General features: G+C 46.2%; 1 protein-coding gene and 1 pseudogene across 1 annotated transcript; one reads left to right on the top strand and one right to left on the bottom strand.

Annotated features, from left to right (window-relative positions):
- Positions 1-400: 400 nt before the first annotated feature.
- Positions 401-855, top strand: LOC130862245 (40S ribosomal protein S13-like; annotated as a pseudogene).
- Positions 856-6,966: 6,111 nt separating this feature from the next.
- LOC130862008 (sperm motility kinase-like) lies at positions 6,967-8,814 on the bottom strand. The gene is made up of 2 exons (XM_057751376.1): positions 7,483-8,814; positions 6,967-7,200 (listed from the first exon to the last, which is right to left on the bottom strand). The coding sequence occupies exons 1-2, from the start codon at positions 8,812-8,814 to the stop codon at positions 6,967-6,969; spliced, it is 1,566 nt and encodes a 521-aa protein (XP_057607359.1).
- Positions 8,815-9,963: the final 1,149 nt, after the last annotated feature.

Genomic DNA, 9,963 nt, shown 5'->3' with positions numbered 1-9,963 from the left:
TGCATAGATATATTTCAGATAGGCATTCTTCATATCTTTCGAAGACTACGAATGTTTTAAATGGCATTTAAATGTTTTAATAACTTAGTACTGTTCATGACAGTGAGACATGTCTGCTCCTGGCAGCACCAATCTACTTCAAGAAGAAGATGGGCATTGAAGAGGCTCCTTATGGGGTTTGATAGCCATTTGGACAAGAAACTGCTCTTGCCTGGACTGATGCATAGACTGGACACAGAGAACCCACAGAGAGATGACTGCTGAACTTGCCTAAAGGTGAGATGGTCTTTCGGGGTTCCTGACTCATGAAAGAGTCTGCAAGAAATTCTGCAGGACACAGCAGATAGTGACTGAACTGTCTTTGAAATTTCCTGCTCTTTGCTGCCAGACCTCCACCATCATGGGTCGCATGCACGCTCCTGGGAAGGGCCTGTCCCAGTCGGCGCTGCCTTACTGCCACAGTGTCCCCACGTGGCTGAAGCTGATGTCTGATGACGTGAAAGAACAGATTTACAAACTGGCCAAGAAAGGCCTCCCTCCCTCCCAGATAGGTGTGATCCTGAGGGACTCGCACGGTGTGGCCAGGTCCGTTTTGTGACTGGTAATAAAATCTTGAGAATCCTTAAATCTAAAGGTCTTGCCCCTGATCTCCCTGAGGATCTCTACCATTTGATTAAGAAGACAGTCGCTGTCCAAAAGCATCTTGAGAGGAACAGAAAGGATAAGGATGCTAAATTCTGCCTGATTCTGATAGAGAGCAGAATTCACCCGCTGGCTTGTTACCATAAGACCAAGTGGGTCCTCCCACCCAACTGGAAATATGAGTCATCCACAGCCTCTGCGTTGGTGGCATAAATTCCCTTGTATACACAAGCAATAAAATCACTTTGAAAAAAAAAAAGAAATTTCCTGCTTCATGGAAATGTCTGCTGGATACTATGGGCCTGTAGGCTGAAGATGGGTGTCCCAACAGTACAAAAGAACTTTGGGGGGGGGCTGGAGAGATGGCTCAGAGGTTAAGAGCATTGCCTGCTCTACCAAAGGTCCTGAGTTCAATTCCCAGCAACCACATGGTGGCTTGCAACCATCTATAATGGGGTCTGGTGCCTTCTTCTGGCCTGCAGGCATAGACACAGACAGAATATTGTATACATAATAAATAAATATTTTAAAAAAAAAGAACTTTGGGTGACTGTATAGGCAGTGAGATGTCTCTGTCATTTCTAGAGTTTTGGATTTCTTGTTTTCTTAGGTAATATTATATCCTTCTGGAATCTTTGATGGAGTTGAAGAATGGATAGATAGTTATAGTTTTCCATTATTATGATAAAGATCAAATAGATATAAATATTATAATTGTAACTTTTGCTTGATAACTGTTTTGTTATATGTAATTTTACTATGTTAAAGTGAAAGCCTTTCTTTTTTGTTTAAACAGGAAAGGGGGAAATGATGTAGGAGAGTCATTTGTCTATGTGTTACTTTCATTGGTTAATAAAGAAACTGCCTTGGCCTTTGATAGGACAGAAAGTTAGGTAGACGAAGTAGACAGAACAGAATGCTGGGAGAAAGAAGCTGAGTCAGGCAGTTGCCATGGCTTTCCTCTCTGAGATGGATGCAGGTTAGAATATTCCTGGTAAGACACCACCTCATGGTGCTACACTCATTAGAAATGGGTTAATCAAGATGTGAGAGTTAGCTAGTAAGAGGCTAGAGCTAATGGGCCAAGCAGTGTTTAAAAGAATATAGTTTCCGTGTAATTGTTTCAGGTAAAGTTAGCAGTGGCTGGGAGCTGAGTGGCGGGAAGCCGCCCGCTGCTCCTATTACTACACCTTGGAGCGATTGTGAGCTTCTGGTGTGAGTGATGGGGTACTTTGCAAGAGCAATGTGTTCTCTTAAGGTCTAAGTCATCTCCAGGTCAGCCTGTTTCCTGCTTTTGGTACCAATATAGTTATTTGAACTGTTTGTTTCCATTGAAGACTCAGGTTAGACATCCACGCTGCGGCACTGCCTACCCATCTTTCAGTATTTTAGCATACATTTTAAACATTAAGAAAAACGTCTATCTTTTCTCATGTATTACTGTCACACACACGTATTTTAGAGAGATATACTACTGAGTGTATTTGGTGTTGCTTATGTATGTATGTTTACAACCCCATTGAAGGGCATGGGAGGTGTTGAAGGGAGCACGGTGGAGATGGCGTGGATAGAGTGCTTGTGCCCAAAACTCTCTTAAAAAGTTTAAAAAGATGGAAACTGAAGAAATAAAATACAAAACATTGGCATAAATCAGTGCATTTATGATTATAATGGGTTGTTTAGGACAAAGGCAGAAAGAGCATCCATGGGAGAAGGGAAGCCTCACATGCACGTGCAGGAGAGTGAGGGGAGCCTTCTCTTGCCACGTATGGGAAAATGAACACAAACTGATGAGAGAGATAAATGTGAGACCAGAACGATGGCGGCAGCAGAGGAGAAGACCAAGTGCTCCTGAGCACGGCCTGGCAAAGATTTCTGGAAGTGACCCCAAAAGCGTGAGCAGCAAAGGCAGAAGCTGCCAAGCTGGCAAGTGGTTACCATACAGATAAAAACCTCTGCTAAAAAAAAAATGCCATCAAAAGGAACAGAGAGAAAACTACCGGATGCAAGAAAAGACTTATGACTGCTGTCTGACAGGGCACTGAGGTCTAGAAGGTTTAAGAAATTGAATCACCTCAATAACAACAGGAATAATAAGCTCATTTTAACACAAGTGAATGCCTTGAACAGACATTTTCCTAATTACAAATTAGCTTCCTCTTCTGACTTCCAAGGCCACCCTCAAATATGTGCGTACATAAGCACACACAGACACAGAAATAAAAATAATAAATCTTCTTTAAAAACTTAGAGAAAGCCACGCCATGTGACCTGAGTGGGCCAAACAAAGCCAAGAACTGGCGGGGAATTCTAACCCTGGCCACAGCTGGAATCAACAAAGCTCCCAAGCCACAACATGAGGCCCCTGTGGGTAGAACATAGCCAGATACACCAACCAGGAGCCTGGCGAGTGCTGGGCGGTTGGGCACTAAAATGATCTCTTTGTGATGAGGAAGCATAGCCCAGCCCACAGTCATGGCGACCTGAGTGGGACAAGGAGACCCACACACAGGTCTGGGGCTGTCCACCCTGGACTTCAAGGAAAAACACAGGCCACCTGGTACTTAAAAACACGAGCCAGATGGACACTGTTAGAGGGAGCAGTGGTATGGTGTTTTATGAGAGGGAGGGAGGGAGGGAGGGAGGGAGGGAGGGAGGGAGGGAGGGAGGGAGGGAGGGAGAGAATGGCTCACATCCTGTGGACAGAGGCAAATCTAAAGAGATGAACAAGTGAGCGAATGAGTGAGATGAGACAGTGAGCAAGCTGACCCCTTGAACAGTAGCAATACATGGGAAAGCGAGCCTTGAGCTTTATCTGGGCAGTGCAGCAGGGGTGGACCTGAATGATGAGAGCTCAGGTGAGCAACCCTGAGGACAAAATCCTGGGAGACCTAGCGCCACCCCTCATCTCCCACAGGGTGGCATGAGCTGGGGAGAGATTCTCAGCCCCCCATCAATGCCTAAAGCAAGTGGGAGAGTTGACCCTGGGGTAACGGGAGTGGGAGAGCTGTCCCTGCCCTCCACAAGCTGCAGCATTCCAGACGGCCAGCCAACACCTCTCGAGGGCGGCACAATGGAGCCAACCCTGCCCCAAAGCTGTGAGCAGGGAGAGCTGCCCCCATTTCTCATCTGTCCTGTGGCAGCACGGTCTTGAGTTTAGTTCCCAGCACCTATACTGGTGGTTCAGAAGCACCTGTAACTCCAGTTCCCTCTTCTGGATCTGACTCCCTCTTCTGGACTCCAATGACACTTCATTCACAAGCACGTGCACACTTGTGCATGTAATTAAATATAGTAACAATAACTTTTTTGAAAAAGAAATTACTCAACATCGCTAGTCATGAGGGAAATGCAACCCCACCCAAAGTCAAGTATCCTATTTATTATGTCTTATTACCCAGTCAGAGTGCTTATTAAAAGACAAAGTGTGAGCTCTAACAAAGACACAAAATATAAATTAGTACAGCCATTATGGAAAACAGCATAAAAATTCCAAAAAAAAAAAGTTAAGAAGCTAAAACTATCGTACAATAGAGCAATCCCACTTACGGAAAACTTTTGAAAGAATCAAGATTTGTTTATTGAAGGGACATCTGTACTCACATGTGAACTACAGCTCTGTTCTCAGTCAACCCAGGTGTCCACGGACAGGTGGCAGATAAGGAAGACGCTGACTGTAAACACCATAGACTACAACTCAGTTGAGAGCCGTGCAATTGTGTCATGTGCAGACACTGCAGGGAAGTGGAGAAGACTGTGGGAGGGACTGGACACAGACAGCAGGCTGACACTGAAGAGTTGAGTGCAAAGTGACAAGGAGAGAGTGATGGCCAGAGAGGTCACAGGGGGGTGCAGAGAAGAGCTAGCAGGCATTGGGCTACAGGAGGATAAGAGAAGTAACTTCTAGCGTTCCACTAACTATAGTGGATAACAACGCTATTTAGAAGAAACCAGCACAGAGGACTTCAAACACAAAGAATTTATAACCACCTGAGACAGTGGATATGCACATTGCTCTGATATGATCACCATATATTGGAATGGCATAAACCAGACACGATGACTCACACCTGCAATTCCAGCACATAGGAGGCTCAGGAAGGATTGCTGTTAGTTCAAGGTCAACCTGGGATATATAGTGAGCCTGTCTCAAAAGGAAGATTCAGAGAGAGGGGAAGACATCAGAAGAGCTAGAGGGACAACTCAGTGGTTAAGACACTGGCTGCTCTCAAAAAGAACCCAGAAACCACATGATGGCTCACAACTACCTATAACTCCAGTTCCAGAGGGCCCAATGTTGTCTTCTGACCTCTACAGACAATGCACACAAGTGGTGCACATTCATATGCAGGAGAAATACTCATATATATATAACTGTCTTTTTATTGATTTTATTGAGCTCAACATTTTTCTCTGCTCCCCTCCCTACTTTTCCCCTCCCCTCATCAACCCTCTCTCATGCTCCCCATGCTTATAATTTAGTCAGGAAATCGTGTCTTTTTCTACTTCCCATGTAGACTATATCCATGTATGTCTCTCTTAGGGTTCTCATTGTTGATTCCCTAATGGTTCAATTAATCTGGATTGCTTTTTATTCCATTCTTAACTGACCTCAGGAATGGCTGCTGCCATTTTCCCCCTTTCCTTGGGAGATGAGTTCATTAAGCGTATCTTCATTTGTGTTGTGTGCTTTACCGTGCTCCTCCTGGCATTAACATCTATTCCTTCTACTTCTTCACAGCTCTGATCTCACAAACCTCCAATCTTTACCAGAGATTTTATCAAATGAAAAGTATAGTTCTTAAATCAAGTGTGGTCACAAAGAACTCTCTTTGTGTTAGCTAGAGAACAAAACTGTCATAACTGTGGCCTGAATTCCAACCCTCCTGCTGAAGGCAGAGCTACAAGCACGTGGCAGAGCCGCTAGTCTCCCCAGGTGTATATGGTTGCTGCCAAGAGGGAAGGCCTGAGTTCGATCCGTGGACACACATGGCAGGTGAGAACTGACTATCAGTTATTCTGTGACCTCCAGACATGTGAAGTTAAAATTTTAAAAAGGAAATAAATTTAAGTTTTCTCTGGGCAGAGAGGTTTGGGTCAGTCTCCCAATGGAGTTGGTGTGAACGGCATGACAACTTAACCTGTCCTTCTGTCCCTGTGACTGGTGTCCTGTGACTGCTTCATTATTTAGGCGGGAGCTGGCCTGCACCCACATCTGATAACTGCCCTTTTCCTGTCCCTTGCTTCGCCTTAACTCTCAATGTCTGTGGTTCTAAAGAAATTAATTTCATCTCAGTGTGGGTGGTCATATGACTCGGGCCTGGCCAATCAGAACATCACACTACCTAGAACACAGTGATTGGCTCAACAATAGCCACGTGACTAGTCTGGGCAATAAAGCTAAAGATACACAGTGATAGCACTTTCTGTGAGGCTGACTGGGACTAAATATCCTCTTCTCACAGGGGGCCTGGGAGGGCAGAGTGGGCTGATGCTGCCTGGGCTCCAACTCCTGAACCAGGACAACATGAGATGGTGAGCTCCTGAGAGCCTCCTGTGAACAGAGGCCACAAAACAAAAGAGAGAGAGGAAGGGCAGGAGGAGGAGGGAGAGAGATTTGAAGGAAAATTTAGCCAAGATAAACCAGTGCTGGGCGTGACCCTGCAGGGACACTACTTGTGGGAGGGGTGAGAAGGCATGGAGTCAAGCACATAGACTATGGAAGTCAGGTGACTACAAAAAGCCAACTCCTTTATTGAGGGTATGGGCAGGCCTCTCCTATCCCATCCCAAGGTCCCATTGGCTCAGGTGACCAAGTCTTCTGTGTTGTTCTTCCTTCATTGGCATCTCTGGTCATTTGTCCGTTAGTCAGCAGTCTCTCGTGCAGCAGCAGGCTTTCCATTGGCTCAGGGAGGAAGTTCCTGCCATGAATGCTCCTGTGGGCTGGTTTTGGCAGGACGGCTGAGGCTTGGGTAGGCTGGTTGACAGTTTCTCCTACAAGCTTGGACCAGAATCTCCTCTGTTTTATGGCTAATCATTAATATTTATTGTCCAGATTAGGCTTTACTCATTAGTTACTACTGAGTGTCCAGATATTTACATAAAGAATTAACAACAGAGGGAAAACTCATCAATATTCGCTATTTAAATTGAACTTCCTAAGATGTACTAATAAAAACATTTTCTTAACAATATATAAAAACAACAAATAACAACCAAATTTTAAAAAAAGTACATAACACAAAAATCAGAAATAGTAAAACAGTGGGGGTTCAAACTGAAGCATAAGCTTGAATTCTGTATCATCTTCCCTGTCAATAAGGTTCAAGGACATGCATTGTTGCAGTTCTGCCTGAGGGTTGGAGAGGAGGAAGTGACCAAGGTGATGATCAGCATGAGGTGGGCATCTAAGTCACTGCTGTTGCAGAGGAGGTGGTCTAGATGTTGTGGGTAACGGTCTTCAATGCACAACCGAAGCTGGGGAGGTGGCGGCTCAGTGGGCAGATGGGTCGTCTGTCCAGCCCTGGATCTGGCAAGCAGTGCGGGGGCAGCAGTAGGCTACAGGAGAAATGGACAGGCAGCTCAGAACCTGTAGCTGGAGTATGGACGCAGGGGCCTGCTGCGCTGGGTTGCATGCAGGGCCACAATCATCTGAGCTTCGGTCCTGGCTCCCTCCTGCAGCAGGCACTACTTACCAGGGCTGGAACTCTACGCCACTTCCGTTTGCCCTGGTGGGGTGGGCAGACAGCAACAGAACAGTGCTCTCAGTGCTCTGGAAATGCGTTTTTTCATGAGCTTCCAGCCCCGGAGTGGCCTGGTTCCAGAGGCTGCGGGTACAACCTGGGTCTGGTCACTGGGCACGTCTGGCTCTCTGGATTCTTCCTCTTCGGTGAAGGCCATGTTCACCAGCCCTATGCAGTTGACATTCAGAGGTGGATCAGGGGAGGAAGAGTCATCAGCCAGGCTATCCAGTGACATCATGGTGACTGTGGTGTCCCCTGTAGCTGGGTTGATGGTTTCAGTGGCCAATGCATCTCCTTCTGGGGCTGTGTTATCTGCATAGTGCAGCGCCTCCGGGCAGGTGTGTGTGTGGAGCAGGTGTGTGTGTGTGCTCTCCTCTCTGGATAGCAGAGCTGGTTCACTGTGGCTCCTCTGCATGGCGACAGGGACGCTAGTAGAGACTGCAGGGATGATATGTTGCAGACTGCTATCCCCCGAGCTCACTTTGAATTTAAGGATGTTAATAGTTGCCGTTAGGTTTGACTGTGGGTCTTTTAGAGACGATACCACCTGCTCGCAGGTGTACCCGATGTTACACATGGTCTCCACAACCTTGGGGAGGATTTCCTTGGCAGGAGGTGTTACGTGTTCCTGAATATGGCCCAGCCAAGGGCGTTCCAGAAGCCGAGATGACGTAAGGCGGAACCAAAGGTAACCGGTGAGCAGTCTGGCCAGGATGAGATAACAGGGCCTGGAAAGATGGTATGGAATGCGGCACGGGGTGGTGGTGATTAGATGGTACATAGCTTCGGGGGTCGATTCTACATAGGGCAAGTGTCCGGTGACCAGGACGTAGAAGACAATCCCTAAGCTCCACATATCCCCTGCCATAGCGTCATACGGTGTTCCGGCCAAGATCTCTGGGGCCAAATATGGCAAGGTGCCCCACAGCTCCTCCAGCATCTGGCCCTCTACGAGCTGAGTGGCCAACCCAAAATCGCAAAGTTTGACTTTGCCACCTTCACCCAGCAGGATGTTCTCTAATTTGATGTCGCGGTGCGCGATCAGTCTTTGGTGCAGGAAGTGCACAGCAGAGGCCAACTGGTTGACTATAGGCCTGGCCTCCTCCTCTGTTAGACAGCCCACCTCATTGATCAACATCACCAGATCTTTCCCTTCCAGATATTCCATGACCAGATAGGTGGTCTGCAGCGTGTTGATAGCGTGGAAGAACTGGATGATGTTCCTGTGATGTAAGGACTTATGGATGGCCACTTCAGAATCGATGTATTCCTCATCATTGTACTCTTTCTCCAGCACCTTGATGGCCACCTGCGTTTTTGTGGGAAGGTGCTGGGCAAGGATCACCTCCCCAAATGCACCACAACCTAGTGATGATAAAAATTTATAATTCTTCTTAAGGATGTCCTCTTCCTGGGGGCTGGCCATCATGGCTACCTCAAGTTCTCTGTATCTGGGGCAATTTCAGGGACACACGATGCTAGGGAAGAAATGATATAGTTTTAGAAATGGAAGTTTATAGGTAAGAATTCTCTGTCTTGAAATCTGAGATAACCCAAACAACTTAATGATGCGTTTAAGACCAAGAAGTACAAGAATAATCCAGAGGGCATTTGGCATACAGACACTGAACAAGAGCGTAGCGGTATCTGTTCAGATTTTGTGGAAGAGCCAATACTCAGACACAGGGACCACTGAACTTTTGTGCTCTGTGGAAAGTAGCTACACGTAGAGAAAATCTCATCTAAGAGAAACAAAGTCCACAAAGAGAAATATGATATTTTCTTCTCCTGTGTGTTTGAGGAAGAGGAGGGCTGAGCGTTTACCAAAGAAACAGTATTTGTCACAGAGATGGAGTGGAGGAAGCGATAGAGCAGGAGCGTTTGACCAAAATGCAGGCTAGGCGTGGATGGGAAACTCATAAGGAAATTGCTGTGGTTGGTTTACAGTAACACGTGTTCCAGCTGAAGAAAATTGAAACGCAGTGAAAAAGTAAAGAATAAATGAATTTGAAACAGGAAATTGGGTGACAATGAACAAATAGACGCGACGTTTACAAATCAGACCGAGGATGTAAACTAATAGCTACACGTAAACATGAATTAGCAAAACTTAACCTAACACCAACACCAATGAATTGGAAAGAACTCACTCTAACAGAGTCCAGTAGGTTGGAGATTCCAAGTATGCCACAGGCAATCTTCAGTAGACTTGCTGTGTAGAGTAGTGACAGCTACTCCCAGATACAGGACAGGAACCAATGCAGGCAGTGCCTAAAACAGAATCGTTGTTAGCATACTTCATAATGCTTCCTTGTGATGTCACCCAAATGAGCAGACCAATCATGGCTTCCATAACTGACAGTGGTTTTGACCAAGTTCTGTAACACAACTAGTGTCCTGAGTATTTTGTTCATGGCTGGCACCAAATCCCAGACCAGAATCAACTCCAGAGAGGAAGGTTTTGTGTGCGTGTGTGTGTGTGTGTGTGTATGTGTGTCTGTGTTTGTGCACACACGTGTACACACTTTCAAGAGACACTGAAGCCATTGTGGTGGTACATCTCCTTCCCAAATAGAGC

The sequence above is a fragment of the Chionomys nivalis genome, chromosome 19 (genome assembly GCF_950005125.1).
Source record: "Chionomys nivalis chromosome 19, mChiNiv1.1, whole genome shotgun sequence".
Lineage (NCBI taxonomy): Eukaryota > Metazoa > Chordata > Mammalia > Rodentia > Cricetidae > Chionomys > Chionomys nivalis.
This window is presented reverse-complemented; position numbering and strand designations above follow the sequence as displayed.

Bases quoted from the DNA above. Each gene is read 5' to 3' on its own strand.
- LOC130862008 (XM_057751376.1), bottom strand. From the start codon at position 8,814: ATGATGGCCAGCCCCCAGGAAGAGGACATCCTTAAGAAGAATTATAAA. The intron at 7,201-7,482 runs GTTGTACCCGCA...TTTCTCCTGTAG, and splicing joins TGCCCAGTGACCAGACCCAG to CCTACTGCTGCCCCCGCACT.